This window comes from Toxorhynchites rutilus, chromosome 1 (assembly GCF_029784135.1).
Source record: "Toxorhynchites rutilus septentrionalis strain SRP chromosome 1, ASM2978413v1, whole genome shotgun sequence".
Lineage (NCBI taxonomy): Eukaryota > Metazoa > Arthropoda > Insecta > Diptera > Culicidae > Toxorhynchites > Toxorhynchites rutilus.
The window spans coordinates 176,855,179-176,875,175 of record NC_073744.1 but is presented as its reverse complement, the minus strand read 5'-3'; the positions used below and the strand labels follow the sequence as shown (position 1 = coordinate 176,875,175).

General features: G+C 41.3%; 1 protein-coding gene across 7 annotated transcripts in view; it reads left to right on the top strand.

Annotated features, from left to right (window-relative positions):
• Nucleotides 1-19,997, top strand: part of LOC129762815 (uncharacterized) — a 469,094-nt gene that overhangs the window by 338,829 nt on the left and 110,268 nt on the right. For 6 of the 7 annotated variants that reach the window (XM_055761379.1, XM_055761363.1, XM_055761370.1 and 3 more), the window contains 2 exons: nucleotides 12,952-13,200; nucleotides 13,333-13,947. In XM_055761379.1, the coding sequence (XP_055617354.1) occupies nucleotides 12,952-13,200; nucleotides 13,333-13,947 (864 nt within the window). The remainder of the gene's footprint in view (nucleotides 1-12,951; nucleotides 13,201-13,332; nucleotides 13,948-19,997) is intronic. The other variant, XM_055761388.1, reaches the window with a different exon arrangement.

Below are 19,997 nucleotides of genomic sequence, written 5' to 3'. Positions count from 1 at the left end.
GGGCAGACGCACAAAAAATGCTGGTGGATGTTGCAGAGGTCGCAGAGCTGTTGGAAAGACTCTGTGCAACCGAGCAGTGTCCAGTCCTTAGTCTGGACAATACTAATTGCCTTGGCATCTTCGAACCTGGAGATGGAACCATTTACTTTCCGCAGAAAGTGACTTCTTTCTAAGAACTACTTTTCGGTGCGAAAAAGAAATTGTCCCGAGTCAGCCGCTTCGTTATCTGCCATGCCACCGTATCCAGGAATCCACAAAAGAACAATGTCAGGCAATTGGTACTTTTTAGCCTCTTGAACCCATGGGTGTCTGGACTTGTTTGCACCGATGGCATCGATAGCACTCGCCGAGTCGGAGACGACCAGCAACGGCCTGATACTGATCCCTGATAGCAGATACCTGGCAAAGACTAATAACCTTTCGGGAATTCGATTTTGATCGAACCAAAAAACCGACTCCGTTTCGTTTCCAACCAACCCAATCGAATGCATTGCTCATCCAGTAGAACCGCTCAAATTGCAAACTCAACTTCGCCTGTTACTAGAGAAGCTATGCTAAATCGTGAAAGTTTCCTCGTCAACAAACCGTCATCCAATCACGCAATCGATTTTCATGTGCTATATCTACCTGTATCCGCACATAAGATTTAATTTTGATGGATTTGAACTGTATTTTATTCTCAGGCAAAAAATCTTATCTTCTGATAATTTTGGAAATCGATCTGTTTCATACGATTGCAGATTCCAGACTAACTAATTCTGTCGCTTCTATCCTCTGTAGAACCTGGCTTGAGTAATTGTTCGCCTATTGTTACAAATATTACAACTTTCTCTCTCATCTAGACTGGATTTAGATCAAGAGCAGAACGATCGGTTATGGTATGACAATGGAAAAGCTTTCATCTCAAGCTAAGCGTGAGAGATAACGGCGATAAGCTTTAAAATGTAGGGTGGTTCATGAAGTTCCCTTTTTGGCGTGAACATACCGCCCGCCTTGAAATAGCGCATATTTCAACTAACTATTGATAACATATTTCAACTAACTGATTCATAACTATTTGGTTCTAACTAATGATACAATTTTTTTTATTTAAATCGTTTATTTTTACAGGCTCAGTTACATAGGTTTAAAGGAGCCAAACTCCTTACTGTATTGTTACTAGTATATATACATTTTTCCTTAATTCTAATGTTAATAATATAATGATGATACAATTTCAACATTGTCATTTTTAAATTCATACAATATAACTATATAACTCGATGTTGCTGATGAGGAACTGCATTTGCAGTTGTACTGTTTGGGTGCCCTTGATATGCTGCGTTTCCTGTGTCTCTGCGAGAGCCATATAAATCCTATGGTACTCGGAATTGGAACTCTTCTCCTTATATCGGCTGGTGGCTGGTGTAAGGTAAACTCGTCTGCTGGTACGTTCGATTTCGCTGGTGGATGGTGGATGCTCCTGTGGTTTGGTATCTCGTGACTACGGACCGTTCCAAACCACCCTGGCTGGGGTGGATCGACATCATTGCTGGGAAAGAAAATAGAGGGCTTTTTCAAACTGAATTAAAATAAAATAAAAAGACTTCCCTGTACCGGGGGCCCTCTGGCCCCCGGCTCCGCCGTCTATGGCAGAGATGATGCTCCTTCGTTGTCTTCTATCGCAAAGGAATCTAGTGGATAGTGTGGACGGATAGTCGGTACTGCTTCGACGGTCGGTGATAACTCTCTGGTATTGCCTTCTGGTAACTTTGATATCTTCTTCTTGGTTGGTAGAATTCGAAGTTGGATGGGTGATCAATCCTCCTGTTCGAATTCCTCAATGGGCGAGATGTAGCCCTCGTACAAAATGACAAACATTAGTTCGATTTCACGGAAAATTCGTTGAATTTTTCTATGACGTAATGGTTAATTTCATCCTTCAAGTGGTCAAATTAATCGAACGTTAGCAGGACTCCACAATGGAAATTGTAACTGGGACCTTCACCAAAACATGCGTAGTGTACCTTAGGAGCAGGATCTATTCGACAAGACGTCAGGGAACATTATATCGGCTCGGTTTCGTGAAGTGTATAATTTATTGATTGTACGAATGTATATTTGATGACAGAATTAATTTCCTCCGTCGCTTGAATTAATATTGTCGCGAATGGGAAGGACGCACACCTTGGAAATCGCTCTCTTGAATGTTCCTCCTTGTGTGCGAATCGTCACGACCCGAATGTTGTTATTAGATCCACGAAATATTTCTGTAACACGGCCAAGAGGCCACTTTAGCGGTGGTAATCGTTCGTGCATTAAAATGACCATGGTTTTTTTTTTTTTTTATCTGTATTATAGTGATTTTCAACTCATTTGGCTGGTTCGTCACTTTTTACTTCCATTTTTGGAAGAATGTCGGGAGTGAGAATTGAACTCGTGACCTTCAGCGTGAGAGGCATGGATGTTACCACTACGCCAGATCGCCTCCACAATGACCATGGTTCCAATAGCTATATTGTTGCGTTGCTTGGTCCACTTTGTCCGATTATGAAGATCGGACAGATAAAGTGTGGTCCATTTTTTCCACACCAATTGCATGTAGTTTTGGGCTCTTTGCCAGAGTGATAATCGATTGGTTGGAACAGATTCTAGGTCAGGTTCAGCAACTGCTGTTAGTTGTCTTTGCACCAAAAAATGACTTGGGGTGAGGGCCTCAAAGTCGCCCGGATCATTGCTTAAAGGAGTTAATGGTCTCGAGTTTAAAATCGCCTCGACTTGCGTAAGCACCGTATGCATTTCGTCGTACTGCAGAACTCTTGTGCCGATCGTTCTTTTAAAAGCGCCCTTGAATAATTTGACAGCAGCTTCCCAGAGCCCACCGAAATTCGGAGATCGAGCTGGGATGAATTTGAAGTCGATTCGATCTTCTGCCATTTCCTTGACGACTGAATTTTGAAATTGCTGTTTGTAAAACAGATTTCTCAACTCCTTGAGCTCACGGTTTGCCCCAACGAAGTTCTTCGCGTTGTCGCACATCATAGTAATGGGTTTTCCGCGCCGTGCGATGAAACGCTTTAGAGCAGCTAAAAACGCTTCGGTGGTCAAGTCGGCTACTAGCTCTAAATGAACTGCCTTCGTGACGAGGCAGACGAAAATCGATATAAAGCATTTCATTGGACTTCCTCGTCGATTGGGATAGGTTACATGAAAGGGGCCACAATAGTCCACTCCTACCCTGAGGAATGGTGGAGCTGGAGTGACACGTTCTGGGGGAAGATCTCCCATCAGTTGTTCAGTAGCTCGAGGTTTGGCCCGAAAACAAATCACACACTTGTGGATTACCTTCCGAGCAAGTTTTCGGATATTTGTGATCCAAAATCTCTCTCTAACACTGGCGATAAGCATTTGTTGTCCTGCGTGGTACAACTTGATGTGATAATAGTCGAGGATCAACTTAGACAATGGATGGTGATTGTCCAGAATTATAGGATGCTTCCGATCTTCTGACACTGAGGCGTGTCTAAGACGCCCCCCGACTCTTATTATGTCATCTTGTAGCAGTGGATTTAAGGAACGAATTCTCGATGAATGTTCCACTTGTTTGTTCTTCGCTAAGTTGAGATATTCACGGTGAAAAGATTCCTGCTGTGATAATCTAACAAGATGTTCGATGGCTATTTTATACTCGTTGGAATTTATCAGTCCGCCAATTCGGCAATAGCGATGCCTTTCTTGAGCATTATGACGAAACCGGCGAATGAGAGCTATTAAACGAACCAGTTTCGGGAAGCTGGATCGTAGATAAAATATATCGTTCCGGCAAGAATGCTGTGTAACCATTGACACACTGACTTTTTCTTCCAAAATCGCAGAATCAAAATATTCAACCGTTGAATGTGCCTCTTTTGGCCAGTTGATCGGATGTGGATGCAGCCATGCTGGGCCATTGAACCAGCTGTGTTGTCTCTGCAGCTCCTGAGGAGTTATCCCACGAGAGAGAATGTCAGCGGGATTTTCCGTTCCCGGAACGTGATTCCATACACCATGTTTTGTCAGGTGTTGGATCTCTGACACCCTATTAGCGACGAACACCTGCCAACGCGATGGACTAGACGCCAACCAGCACTTCACAATTGTGGAATCTGTCCAGAAATACGCCTTTTCTGTGACAGGAATGTTACGATGAACTTTGTCGAAAAGGTGACTGAGCAAAAGGGCAGATGATAGCTCCAGTCGAGGAATCGATTGCTTCTTTCGTTTCCTTCTGGTCTCGTCTAGAGGAGCTACTCGTGACTTAGAAGTCATCAGTTGAATAGTGATTGAACCATCTAATTGTGAACATCTCAGATAGATGCATGCTCCGTACGCCTTCTCAGATGCGTCACAAAAGCCATGCCATTGTACGTCGACGCAATTGCGTTTGAATCCGCTCCAACGCGGAATGAAAAATGTCTTTGATGAGGTGAGATTTTTCCGGTATTCGCTCCAGTACTCTTGGAGATCTTCCGACAGCGGGTCATCCCAATTACTGTCTATCGTCCACAATTTTTGCATAAAAATTTTTGCCTGCACTATAGCAGGACCAATGAGACCTAAGGGTCAAACAATTTCGAAGCGTCAGACAAAACTATCCTCTTGGTAATAATCGGAGATTCGTTCCACAGTGGGACTGAAAATGTGAAACAATCGTTGACCGGATCCCATGTGAGACCCAAAGTTTTCACGGTGGATGATGCATCAATTGCAATCAAGCTTCGATCATCTCGAAGATCGTCGGGAATTTCAGTTTTAACACTTTCACAATTTGAATTCCATTTTCTCAGTATAAACCCAGCGGTGTTGAGAAGATCAATCATTTCGATTACCAAACGCTTTCCTTCCTCAGGCTCGTCTACCCCCGTGATTAGATCGTCTACGTTAAAATCGTTTCGTAGAATTTTTGCAGCAATTGGATGCGAAGATTCTCCATCGATTGAGAGCTGTTGCAAACATCGTGTTGCTAAAAAGGGAGCTGAAGCGGTCCCGTACGTTACGGTGGTGAGCTCGAAAGCTCGTAGCATTTCACCAGGATTTTGTCTCCAGAGGATTCTTTGCAGTCTATGGTCTTCTTTCTGTACGTTGACCATCCTATACATTTTGGCGATATCTGCCGTTATAGCCACCTGATGCATGCGGAAACGTGAAATTATTGACAAGAGATCGTCCTGCACAGTTGGCCCAACCATCAAGCCATCGTTGAGTGATAGTCCTGACGTGGTTCGACAAGACGCGTCGAAAACAACACGTAGCTTCGTTGTTGTAGAATCTGGCCGCAACACTGCATGATGCGGCATGTAATATGCTACGTCACTGATATCGCTTTCATTGACTTCAACCATGTGACCCATGGAACGATATTCAGAAATGAAATCACAGTACATCTTTTTAAGCTGTGGGTTGACGGCGAAACGTTTCTCCAAATTAAGAAAACGTTTCTCTGCAATTCGTCTTGAATCTTCAAACCTTTCGATCACGCCGTGTTTCTTTGGGAGACTTACTCGAAAACGTCCACTGTCATCTCTAGTTGTCGTTTGATTAAACATTTCCCCACACGCGGATTCTTCGATTGAATTGGTACTTTTCACGTAGCATGTTTCCAGTTCCCAAAACTTGCTTAGTTGATCTTGAAGTTCGGCTGTCGAACAGGCCCAGAAACAATCCAGCCGAGTGAGGTGTTCTGGATGATCGGACCAGTGTCGAACAATTTCATTTTCCCATCTTGCAATAGATCTAGGAAGAATTCTGCTCCTATGATCATATCAATCTCTCCGCTTTCAAAGAAACCTGGGTCTGCTAAATTTATGTTTTCTGGAATATTCCAATAACTCACATTGAAGCTTTGAGATGGTAGTGGAATAGTGAGTTTTGTAAGAACGTTGAAGTAAATTTCTTCGTTGAAATTGGAGATTGATATCATTCGAGGTTTGATGTTCACTTTCACAACTCCTTTAGATGAACTGCGATGGGTTCCGATTCCTTGTATTACCATCTGGTTTGGAAACTCTTTCAGTTTGAGATTGCGACAGCAGGTTGATGTTATGAAGCTATGTTGAGAGCCGGAATCCAACAAGGCTCTCACGAGGTTTTTGTTACCGTAGCAATCAGTTACGCGCACAATAGCGGTAGATAGTAAAATTTGACACGTAGGTATACTACTGTGCGCAGGAAGTGCGATGAGGTTGGTGTGGGGTACGTGTTGGTCTGTGGTTTGCTGTGGGTGAGTGTTATGCGACAATGTGTGGGCAGCATGTAGTGATGTTGTACCGTGTTCTCTCGGCCATGTATATTGTGTGGTGAGCTGGTTTTGCGGTCTCGTCTGTGGTGGTTGTGTCTGGTGGCGTTGGCTGACTACTGTAGGTCGATTCGTCGGTTGTGGAACGGAGGTACATTGTGGTGCATTGTTCGAGGATTCGTTGGATGTATGTAGCAGCGTATGGTGTTTTCTTCCACAATTACGACAGGATCCCTTGGTGCACTGTCGAACCATATGCCCTGGTGAAAGACAATTCAAACACAGTCTGTGTTTTCTCACAGAGTCATATCGATCGGAAAGCTTCATTTTCTGGAATTTCTTGCAAAGGAAAACGGAGTGAAATGGTTCAGAACAAAAAAAGCATCGACCTGGCGTGTGAGTGGATGACTGCGTTGACGGATGACTCACCACAAGTTTTGCTTTCCTAGCTTCGGCTTGAAATGGTTTGGCTGAGCCCACTGAGTGCAGTACTGATAAATGATTTTTCAAATATGTTATCAAATTTTCATAAGTAGGTACCTCTTTAGAATTGTGATTGGTCTCCCACAATCTGAGAGTAACAGGATCGAGTCTGGCACAAATCATGTGAACTAGAATTGTGCTCCAGCCATCTGTATGCTCTCCTACCTTACTCAACATCTGGAGGTTTTTGTCGAACTCGGATATTACGTGGTTAAGGGACTCGAAACTTTCTCGTTTCATTGTTTCGATTGCAAACAGTGCATCTAAATGGGCTTTTACAATAAGCTTTTTATTTTGATATCTCGTTTGTAATACATTCCAAGCAATAGAGTAATTTAGAGCAGACAATTCTATTGAACCGATTTGTTGAAGTGCTTCCCCAGAAAGCTTCTCGTTTCTTCGTTGCAGCCTCCAATCTTGCTCGGCGTACAGTCGTTGTTTCCTCCAATCCTTCATCTTCGTCTTCTGCAGTTTCATCCATTATCAAACCAATCTTTTCTCGCACTTCACAGAACACTTTGAATGCATCTTCTAGTCGTTCTAATCGAATTTCTATTTGATCTTTATCATTCTCCTCACTGAAATTATCCGCGAAACTGAAGACTGCGTCCATCGTGGTACGCAGCCTCCGTTCCCGTTTCAAAAGCTCTCTCAAGCTATTATTCATCTTGAATCGAATATTTTATTCTCCCACGGAACGATTGGATTCTGCAGTGCACTTCACTTAACTCACTGAGAACATGGTTAGTTGAATCAATTGTGTAGTATTTAATATTCATAAAATTGACTGACAACCCAATAGACAATAGCCAACCAGAGAGAAACCGAGCCAACAAAAACCCAGCAATGTTCCGAGACAAGAACAGGGACCACGATGTGTAGAAATCAGACTAGTTTGTTCATGCTTATCAATTCTCTTTATTTTGTCGCATTTGATCAACTCAACCCAAGCACCAATGCAATCCTTGCATGCAAAAGGACCACAGACCATTTACCTCAAATTCCTATTCTTGGGAAACTCCGAATGATCCGCCTTGTCTGCCAGGCACTTCCAAAGAATCTGCCACGTGGATTGTTACAGCAACACAACTGGAATATTGTTCCTTTTATTCGTGGAATAATTGTTTTTTGTTCAATTGTGCTAGCACAACACAATGCACTATTGTTCACTGCACGAACAAACTATTGTTTTATGACAAACGCGAATTGTTCCACTGTCCAATTTTCACACCGGAATATGATCCGGTTCGAAGGACCACTTTATGTATCCGCACATAAGATTTAATTTTGATGGATTTGAACTGTATTTTATTCTCAGGCAAAAAATCTTATCTTCTGATAATTTTGGAAATCGATCTGTTTCATACGATTGCAGATTCCAGACTAACTAATTCTGTCGCTTCTATCCTCTGTAGAACCTGGCTTGAGTAATTGTTCGCCTATTGTTGCAAATATTACAACTTTCTCTCTCATCTAGACTGGATTTAGATCAAGAGCAGAACGATCGGTTATGGTATGACAATGGAAAAGCTTTCATCTCAAGCTAAGCGTGAGAGATAACGGCGATAAGCTTTAAAATGTAGGGTGGTTCATGAAGTTCCCTTTCTGGCGTGAACACTACCTTCCCCCAAATTTTCGATCAGACGTCCGAAAGAGATGTGCTAATAATAATGGGTGACTGAAATCTGCCTCACTTGGATCAGCAGATAAATAATCTCTCGAACTTAAACGGGCGGCTACTTGATCTCATTCTCACGAATGCGTCGGAGAATCTCAACCTGTTTGAACTGCCAATACCCTTAATGAGAATTGACCCTCACCATAAGCCTCTCTTGCTTCATTCCCAAGCCACTGGAGCTTGCGTGGTCGATGCGAACGTCAACGACGAGAGATTCGATTTCAATAGGGCTAACTTTTCGTGCTTGAATGAAATGATTTCCGCCGTTGAATGGAACGAAATCGTTCGTGACGATACGCTTGATGACGCTGTCTCCTATTTCTATGCAAAGCTGTATGAGATTATTCGAAATAATGTACCGATTAAGAAAAGTTCTGGCCGTGCCAAACTCAAACAGCCATGGTGGAACGCCGGATTGCAAAATGTACGCAATCGTTTGAGAATGTTCAGGAACCGTTACTTTAGATCTAGAAGCACACTACACAAAGACAAGTTACGCGAAATCGGTCACCAATACAACTCTCTACAGATGGCATGCTTTAAAAACTATATGCACCGCAATGAGAGCAACATAAAGCTTGATCCGAGAACCTCCTGGAATTACATCGCAAGTTCCACGATCACAAACGCGTGGCTGGGGCTTTCAAACTTTCAAACTACATCGCAAGTTCCACGATCACAAACGCGTGACTGGGGGTTTCAAACGGAAACCGAACGCCCCAGTTTGAGATGTGGCTAAAAGAATGCATGTGAGCAAGACTTTCGTGCAGAATACCAAAACTCGAGCTGGACTACGTATGTTTAAGGTTCAGAAGCTCCCAAACCGTGACGAGAAACAGAATATGGTCGCAAAAAGCCGTGCCCGGAATTTGTACGGCCAGAAGTTCACGAAACCACACTGCTGCGTAATGGATGATATATGTGAAGAGGGACTTGAACCAGATTCCAGGAAACCTGTTTGTGACTGCCAAAAATAAGTTGCATGTTCCTGAGATCCTCCGGACGCAGGAGATGTCGTAGTTCACCAAGAAGTTCCTAATCTGGCCGGATTTGGCATCAGGTCACTACACGAAGGACGTGCTCCAAACACTCCGGAATTGCGCCCAATAGAAAAACGCTGGGTCATTATGAAGAGGAACCTTCTAAAACAACCTAAAGTGTCGAAGAACGTAGAAGAAATGAAGAAAGCATGGATGAATATACAAATACTGTCGATTCTGAGTTCGTGCAGAACCTTATGACTGGGGTTAACGCAAGATTCGCACATTCGGAAATAAAGGCGAAATAAATTAAATGAATGATGCCAAAATTAACCCGAAATGGCCTAAAATGTGCAGAGGCAGGAAAGCTATGAATAAAATGTGACATGCTGGATTGTAAAAACTTTCGCCGTCTATCATCAATAGTAACCAGATTTCTGGGAAGTTATCAGGCCGGATTCATGCCCTGTTACTCGATTACGGACCAGATTTTTACACTGCGGCAGATGCTCCAAAAGTGCCGCGAGTATCAAGTCCCTACGCACCACATCTTCGCCTACTGCAAAGCCGCATATGTTGCAATCGACCACCGAAAGCTATGTAGAATCATGGATGAACACTACTTTCCCAAAAAGCTGACAAGACTGATTCAGGCAACGATAAACGATGTGCGATGCATTGTGCGGAACTCACGCAATCTGTCGAAATCCTTCGAGACTCCCAACTCTCTCGTGTCCGCTATTCATCATGGCGCTGGAAAGTGTTATGCGAAGTGCGAACTTCATACATTTTTCAACAAGTCCAGTCAGTTTATCTGCTTCGCCGGGGACGTGGACATGATAGGAAGTACACATGCGACGGTAGCGGATCTGTATACCCGACTGAAACACGAAGCAGAGTTGAGTGGGCTTGAAATCAATGCGTCTGAGACTAAATACTTCCTAGCAGGAGGGGCTGTTCGTAGCAGCATCTTTCTTGGTAGTAGTGTTGTGATCGAAGGCGACGAGTTCGAGGTGGTAGAAGAATTTGTCTACCTTTACTCGTTGATAACAACTGACAAAAACAACAGCCGTGAAATTTGAAGATGCATAGTCAATAGAAGTCGTGTCTACGATGGGCTCCGCAAACCGGACAGCAGCCCTGCAAAGATGGTGTTCGCATCGAATCCGGTGGAAACAAGAAGAAGAGGAGTTTAGCGAGCGAAATAGTTGGACTAGACGGAGCAGAACTTGGCAAGAATCGGCGTAGCCAGGAGTAGGAGAACTGCAGCTATGGACCGGGTGTGTTGCCGCTAGAATAATGTTCACACCGTGAAAAAACTTGCCCTACCGGGTCAGACGTTCCGAATCAATGAATTTGTGAACAGATATAAGATATATCTCCGCGATCTCCACCATTCGGCGGCTTACCGTTACCGTTGAAGACGATTGCCTTGAAAACTTGTCCAGGCTGGTGTGTATAAAGTGGATCGTGAATTGCACGAGTTTTTGAGGGATTATTTCACTCTCGAGGATGATGGTTCTAAACCGAAGAATAAATCGTTGTCAATCAATGACAAGAGAGCTCAGCATATTCTGGAGAAAATTACTTTGCGAGCTAGCCACCAATTCGAGACAGAATTTTTATGGAAGTACGATGAAGTTAAATTTCCGTAGCTCCCGGAAATTCAATGGCTTCAAGAGCGTCGGATGGGGGTCTTCGTAGCCACATTGGTTGCGCGTTCGCTTAGTAAGCGATCGATCGTGAGTTCAAAACTCAGGGCCCTCGCAACAATCATCAGCGATGGAGAATCCGACCCACGGTTGAAATAAGATCGATTCATCCATACAATTGCTCTACTCTACAAGACAAAAATAGCCGAAAAATGGCAACTGGGTAATGTGCTAATTATAGATATGATAAATATGTGACATGCACACGATTCAAATTCGGCTCTGTTACAGCTACAATGATAATGAGCCTAAAATAAACAAATGGGATTAAAAAGAGCGTCGGATTACGAGAAATTCATTATCAAAAAAGAGAATTCATCTGCAATGGAAAGGTTACAAGCACACCGCACTAACGAGGAGGAGTTGAAAGCAATCGATCCAAGAGGAGTCAGATACCTACCGCTGGTAACGGTAGTGAATCCAAGAAATCCGGAAAAAGTTCGATACATGAGGGATGTCGTAGCTGTAGTGGATGGAATTACCCTCAACGCATTGCTTCTCAAAGATCCGGGTTAGCTCACATTACAATTCCAGCGAAATAGTCAATATTTAAGAGATGTTTCATCAACTGAAGATTCTGTGGGATAGATCGACTCAAAGATCCGACCGTTACACCGGAAATCTACGTTACTTGCTCATCAGCAACGACGGTGCAATATGTTGAGAATAGGAATGTCGCAGGCTTTGCCGAAAAGTATCTAAATGCTGTCGAGGGTATAATAGAAAACCATGACATCTACGATTACGCGTACACGTACTTGACATGCTGTGGTTGATGGACTAAATTACGGGTTTCGACCGTGGTAATTCCCCGAAGCTATTTCCCGAACGCTACCCATTCAGAGCTATCGTCAGCTGCAGACGGTAGACGGTTCGTTGGCGCGAGCGAGGTTGCGTACGCAGCCCTGACGGCAAAAAATAAGATTACCATACCGACGGTGTTCGTTGATTGCGGGCGCTTCTCTAAGTGGAAGCGACTGGTACGCTCGCTGGACCGAAACTAGTTTGCGAAAAAGATTGAATTTCCATGCGAAAGTGAAGTCTAAATTATTAGTTAACTTCACATTTCTGCTTGCGAGTTAACTTCACACTATAACGCAAGCTCAGTACGGTACAGTTTTTTGTGCATATTCTGGGAATGCATTCTGAAGTCAACCAATTTGCATGTTCGCTCAGCACTACAATAAATCATTACCTGGGATTGTCGCAATGGAGATATATTTATATAATTGTCTCAAATTTGTTGTCTGTTCTTTCCTTAGAAAGGATAATCTGGTTATTTCTGTGATGACATGGCTGTATTCAAATTGGCTACTTTACTTGTCCCTTTTAGACAGCAAAATTTTCTTACATGCTCAGTGTTTAGATTTTCACCTTATCCCCTATATCTTTCTAGTAGACGTAGTCCTACGCAAAAAGAAATATCGTAAGTATGCTACATCGGAAACCTAAACTGTGACCCAGACAATACACGGATTCCATGCATCCAGAAGTCTAGTTGTTCTGGAGTTGTTTCCAAATATCAAGTCAATTCCAAATTTCTTCATAAGATCGGAAACGCTTCTCAGGTTCTCAGGAAGGGCAGACGCCATGGACCAGAATAAATAGTAATCTGAATCCCCAGTTTCTTTTTTCTGGATGACTCTTGACAGATGAACATGCGGTCAGACGTTATCATGTTGTAAAATTATCTTGTAGTGTCTATTCTCTCATTCCGGTTTTCAACACAAAATGTCGACTGTACGCATTTGTCATAATTCGTAAAGTCATACTTGTAGACTTGTAGACTTACTATAAATATTTAAGATACTGTGTAACTCACTGCCGGTATACGTTTCATTGTAGAGGAAAAAGCCCGCTCGGTTAGTTCCGATTCCGAGTCTCGCCGCACACCGGTCCGGGTGCGATCACTCTCGGTAGAATCGACCACCATTAGGGATCCGACAGCGGTTTATGCCAGCAACAGCGACAATCACAATCACTTGCTCACCAGTGAAGGTGGACCCGGTGGACCCCCGTCCGGCCCTTGCTCATTGCTCCGACAGCGACCGGTTCGGGAAAATTCCTATCGGAACGCTGTCCGTAACTCGACAGGTAAGTCCCCACGGACCCGACCTCGTGAATCCAGCAACATCAGCCGCAGCAGCGGCACACTTTCGGTTCATTCACCACACCACCAACAACCACCACCACACTTATGTGTCTTATGTTATCTATCCGACACAGCATTTTGGTTACAAGGACCGGCCACATCGGGAGCATTTGTACCGCCACCGTCAGCACTAAGTCCTCCTCCTGCTCCCTCATCGGCACCCCCTACCAATGGCCATGCGGCCTTTTCTTTCACTAGCTCCCGATCGCCCCCGCCATCGTCCTCATCGTTCGCGCCAGTTCCTCCGACGGCTCGTACCGCGTTTCATCCTGCCGTCCATCGGTTGCAGCCCCTCTCGGAGGAACAGTTCAAGCTGCGATTGTTGCACCGCAACCAGACGATCGTTGAGGTTCACAATCAACCTTCGTCGTCTTCGCACGCGAGGGGTGCGGCCACGGTCGGCGGTGACACCAGTAGTAGCGATGAGGGTGTCGGCGATGGGGATGTCGTCATGAAGCTTGCTCCTCCCTGCTCCACCTATTCCATTTCCCCCCACTATCTGGTCGCTTCCAGTGGTGGTTGTACCTCCACCACGGCCTCCATCAGCACGGTTTCTGCAAGTGCCCCTGCGGTTTCCTCTATCGGACACGCTACACCCATTGCTAGCACCACCACCACCACCACCACTACTTCTACTAGTATTGCACTGCAGGCGCCCAGTCGGCCAACGACATTGAGTCTATGTGCAGGTTGTGTTGCGTTTCATTTTCTTACGTTAATCCTTTTGTTTGTGATCGAGCTGTCGAAATAATCGCTCTAATTTGCTGCACACTAACACTATCCGTAAGGCGTGTTGCACTAACCCCCCAACAACCCTATTCCGGGCTAATAGGGTCTTATCTCCTTTAGCGCATGTTGAGTCGCCAATACCATAAACTATTTTCCATGGCAAGATATGATCAGAGATTTGTCGAAGAGAGAAAACAAAGCATTGAACTTTAAACTGTCACTCCCGAAAGATATAGAAAGTTCTGAGAAAAGATATTTTGATTCTCACAGTAGAGAAAGCCAAATCAGCTCGGTTCAGAATCTTATGTTTGCTTTGGCTCCTCTTTTTTTCATTAGACAGTAAGTGAAGAGTGAGAAATTTGAATTTGTTACTATATACAACCTCCTGGTTAGTAAAAACCGTTGTCATGAATTCTTGTACAAACGACTAGCGATGCCTTCAGGAACTTCATAACTTCATTCAGGAACGTACATAAGAAATTTGTACTAAACGAGAAATCTGAAATATCTACAATAAATACACTTTTTGTACTACATCAAGTCCGTTATTTCAAAGCAGGGCAGACCTGTCGTGAACAGGGTAAAACTTCAATTGCATAATTTTCGTACTGATACTCCATCTTCTCATATAACGTAAGTTTGATGAGAACGTTCCAAACAAACGTCCATTGTCGATTTTGTTGTCAGCACAAATCAATTCGCCAGAAACCAGAACCTTCCACACATTGAATTATGTATTTTGCCTCGCTACTACCTCCTTCATTCGTTCAAAAATCGTAGCAAAAAGAAGTCAGTAGGTCAATAATCGAGGGGCCTGCATCGAGCTACAATCAGACGGCCCGACGAAATGGTCACTGACGATGCACTTTACACTTCTCGTTTGATAATGGTAGAGTGAACACTGTTCGTTGGCAAGCGTAGCGCGGGAATGAATTGTCTTTCTCAAGACTTGGAGTTAAATCTTCCCCAAAGGCCCTTCTCATGGCTGTAGGCGGATGAACTGAAAAAGTTTAAAGCCTCTCTAATACATAAACGTAAACAGAACAGGACTGACGATGCAAGCAAGCTACGAGGACTCTCGTACCCGAGAGAGAGAATGTAAAAGAGCTCGCCACTGGTAGGGTAACATCAGTAGCGACGAGGCCGTTTTTGCTAGTGGTCGACAGATTTATCTTTTTCAAATATATTCAAAAACAAAATGCAACAGATATCGTGAAATAATCCTATGTCAACTATGCGGTCGTGTTTCGGAAACAACCCTTTGACAATTCTCAATAATTGATCATTCAAAATAGGCATTAATAATTGATGAATCCAGATTCTTCTTTGAAGATCAAGTCACAAACAGCTCTTTCAGAGCCACTATTTGAAGCTTTCAATTTAGGGATTTATGAACGGTCCAAAGAACTCAACAACTTGTTCCCAACAATCACAGTCCTACGTAAAGTTACCGTCCATGCCCCTGGGCATAGATCCTTCTAGTTTTTTCGCACCTATTTTATAACATTGCAATGAGATAAAATATGAAAACACTACTTGAAGCTCATCTCATAAAGTGTATCGTGACATATCTCCAATTTTTTTTTGTATTTTGTAGCTCAGTACTGCTTTAATTTTTGTACAAATGTGTTCGTACGTACGTTTTAATATATATGATTTATGACTTTTTTGTGCAGCATAATGCTTTAATATTCGAAAAAAAAATCACGCGTATAAATAACGAACGCATTTAAATAAAAAAAGAGCAATATCGGATCTCGGAATTCAAAAACTTTTTGACGTAGGACTACGTCTTTCATTTGTATACCGGGGTGTAAAATCAAAGTTTCGAAAACGAAAGCGTTACGCCGGAGACCGAGATTTTGAGCGTTAATAGCTCCTAAACAACTGAACGAAATGGTATGATAAACACTTCATTCGAAAGATAAAATGTCTACGCGTTCTATACTTGTTACTTTTTGATCCAAAAACTTGTTTCAATAGTCTTAAAATTGCTTTCAAAACAGGCTACTGAAATCACCAATCGGTATATAAGCGAGTGCCGCTCGGAAACCCACTCGGTTCTAATTGAACAGCGATTGGAGCATGTTGTCGCTGTTGTGGTGAAGCTCTTCGTTTATCATGAAAGCGCGAATGAACGGTGTCACCAAGAGCCTGTTTGTGCACCTTAGGCCAGAAGGAAATCCATCAGGAGGAGAGTGATGCCACAAACGGTTCCCCGGGAAGATCTTGAAGTAGCCGCTACACACACACATACACGCGTGGAATTCTTTCCGTTTGGATGCCATTCAGCATCGAGAAAGATCCGGAAAATAATCTGCCAGTTCCTCTGGGAATTTAAAATTACATTCATGTGAAAGAGTTTATTTTAATGTTTTCTATCCATGTAACACTGTGACAATCAATCGCAATTAACCGAATAGCTTCTGAAGATTATTCTTCCCCATCAGTAAGATATTTCCGTATTCAATATTGTATGCACCCGCAATCGATTATTGCTCAGTCGCCGAAAGTTCCGAGCTCAGAGAGTTCATTCCCCTCTAGATTGCCTTTCAAATTGCCATTGTAAACCACGCCTTCTCTCGATTCAATCACGCACAAAAAGCATACTTAAGCGATATTCTGGTGGTGAGACGCATTCATTTTTCGTGAGGACATCAACAAGACAACATCGTTGCTGAGGGTGCTGGACGGCGAAGGATCGAGATATCTGCCCTGAAACGCAAGCAGTTTGTTTGAAGCTGTGAGGGAGCACAGAGAAGCCGATCCTTCAGGAGAAGAGAAGGTGACCATCGAAGCAGCCGCTACACACACACATACACGCACGGAATTCTTTCCGTTTAGATGCCATTCAGCATCGAGAAAGATCCGGAAAATAATCTGCCAGTTCCTCTGGGAATTTAAAAATACATTCATGTGAAAGAGTTTATTTGAATGTTTTCTATCCATGTAACACTGTGACCAAATACATTTGGTTTTGTGATTTTTCAATCAATCGCAATTAACAGGATAGCTTCTGAAGATTATTCTTCCCCATCAGTAGGATATTTCCGTATCCAATATTGGATGCATAAAACCTTGCGCCTCCAACGTAACGCTCTCGTTTTCGAAGTCCCCTAAATATTCATTCATTCAGAATTAATTCAGATTCAACTTCAAACAAATGATCTCTAAATCAACGATAGTCCTACGTCACCCTTGCGGTTATACCATAGATATAACCCACTTCCTGTTTTTTTCCAAAATTTCGACTATCCACAAAATATGAAATACTTGTTTCATCGTGCAGTGCTCTAAAAAAATCCAGAATTTACAAATGTTTTCAAAATATTGAAAAACTAAAATAATATAATTTTTTATTGTGTCGCGTAATACTCTAGAAATAAAAAAAAATCACACATAGAAAATGAGTGAAATGAGAGAAATGATAGATAATGAGAGATAATGAGAGAAATGAGGAAATAAGGAAATGAAAAAATAAGTAAAATGAGCGAAATTGAGAATGAGAGAATGTGAAAATGAGGAAATGAAAAAATAAAACAATGAGAATGAGAAAATGATTCAATGAAAAAATTACAGAATGAGAGAATTGAAGGAAATAGGAAAATGGAAGGAATCAGTGAAATGAGAGAAATGAGAGTAATGAGAGAAATTAGAGTAATGATAGAAATGAGAGAAATTATAGAAAAAGGAATATTTAAAAATGTGAGAATTGTGAGAGGAATTAGAGGGATGAGACCAGGACTCGGCAAAGTCACATTCAACTGAGGATAGTCAGGTGGCCATGAAGCCGGCCTTCGGCCTTCACATTCAATTGGAAATGATTTTTTGCTTCTTCCAGCAGATTCTTTCTCAACATAAATCAACAGTAGTTCGGGTCCTTTCGTCGTTAACTGTTCTAACGATGTTCCGTGCTCATTTCACTTTTCACCATCAAATGGACTTCAAGGCAAATTGAAGTGGTCCCCCCAGACTGCCTTCATTTGTCTCTCTCATGTATATCTCTCATGCATGCAAGTATCAATGTGAATGAAACTTGTGATACGTGATACGTGTGATACACAAACACTCGAATACAAAAACAGCTAATTTTAAAAACCCTGTTCAACTGTCATGTTGAAATAATTTTTTGCTTTTTCTTTGCCTTCCACTACATGAAACGGAGAGTAATATACCTCGTATTCTATTTACGTTGTGCCTGTATCGATGATTGAGTTCACGGTGGGTAAGCAATGGAGCCGTCCATTCATGGTGCAACTACTTTTTTGCATAAGAAATCAAGTTTTCGTTTCACTTTATATGGACGTTAAAATAAGATTGTGTACGCGGGCAACGAGGTACCATGTCAGGGTGGATGGGTTGAAATCAGGTTGAATGAAGAGGCAGATTTGTATGCATTCGTCACGTCAATCTGAATAACCGTTTACTAGATTTTAATCGACTAGAAATGAATTGAAAAATTATGTTTCGTCTTCGAAAATGTTGGACTCTGTATGAGACAAATAAGATAAAAGAAAATATAGAAATTGAAGGAATGAGAAAAGAGAACTGTGAAAAAAAAAACAAACTGAGAAAACTGGAGATATTATCATTATTATATCAATTAAAGAAATTCGGAAAATTTTCTCATAAAAAATAAATTATGGAATTGTTCCTTCATTTGAATTAAACGTCCAAACTTTTTTTTCCAAAATTTCCAGAATCCATAAAATATGAAATATTTGTTCTCAATAAATCCAGAATATTGAAATATAAAAAAATATATGAATTTCATTGCATCGCGTAAAAATAATCACGAATCAAAGAATCAATGAGAATGCTCATTCTCCCTCTCATTTTCTGATGAGATTGAGATTGAAAATGTGAGTGGGAATGAGAATGAGAATGAAAATGAGAATGAGAATGAGAATGAGAATGAGAAAATGAGAAAATGAGAAAATGAGAAAATGAGAAAATGAGAAAATGAGAAAATGAGAAAATGAAAAAATGAGAAAATGAGTAAAAGAGAAAATGAGAAAATGAGAAAATGAGAAAATGAGAAAATGAGAAAATGAGAAAATTAGAAAATTAGAAAATTAGAAAATGAGAAAATTAGAAAATTAGAAAATTAGAAAATTAGAAAATTAGAAAATTAGAAAATTAGAAAATGAGAAAATTAGAAAATTAGAAAATTGGAAAATTGGAAAATTAGAAAATTAGAAGGAATGAGAATGAGAATGAGAATGAGAATGAGAATGAGAAATTTGAGAATGAGAAAATGAGACAGATAGTAATGAACGAATGAAAGATAATAAGATAAATATAATGAGAGAAATGAGAGATAACGAGAGAAATAAGACAAAATGAGAGAAATGAGAGAAATGAGAAAAATGTGAGACAATGAGTGAAATAAGCGAAATGAAGAAATAAGAGAATGAGAGAAATGAGAGAATTGGAAACTGAGAGTAATGATAAAATGAGAGAAATAAGAGAAATAACAAAAATAAGAGAAATGAGAGATAAGAAGAGAAATGTGAGGTAATAAGAGAAATGAGCGAAATTAGAAAATAGGCGACTGAGAAAATAAAAAATGAAGAATAAAGAAAATGAAAATGAAACAAAGAACAAAGAAAAAAAGGTCTGAAACTCAAAACACTAGAGACTCAAAATCTAACATTAAAAAATCTTAAGATCATCAATTTTTGAGTACCTTAGATTTTTGGTTCTCAGATTAAGATTTTTAAATTTTTAAAATTGTGAAAAGATCTAAAAAATTTACCAAATCTTCGATGTGTTTTTTAAATTTCTTGAATATTCTATTTTTTTTAATTCCAAATTTCTAATCTCTAATGTCTTAAATTACAAATTCTCAATTAATGCTCCAAAAACGTTGAGTCTGAAATTTTCTTTTTTGAAAATTTCAAGTTTTTTATATTTTTTTCGAATATTTTAATTTTTTTTGGCTTTAGAATTTTGTTTCTTTTTTGTTTTTTTTCCCGGATGAAACCAGAAATCTAAAATCCAAAAATCA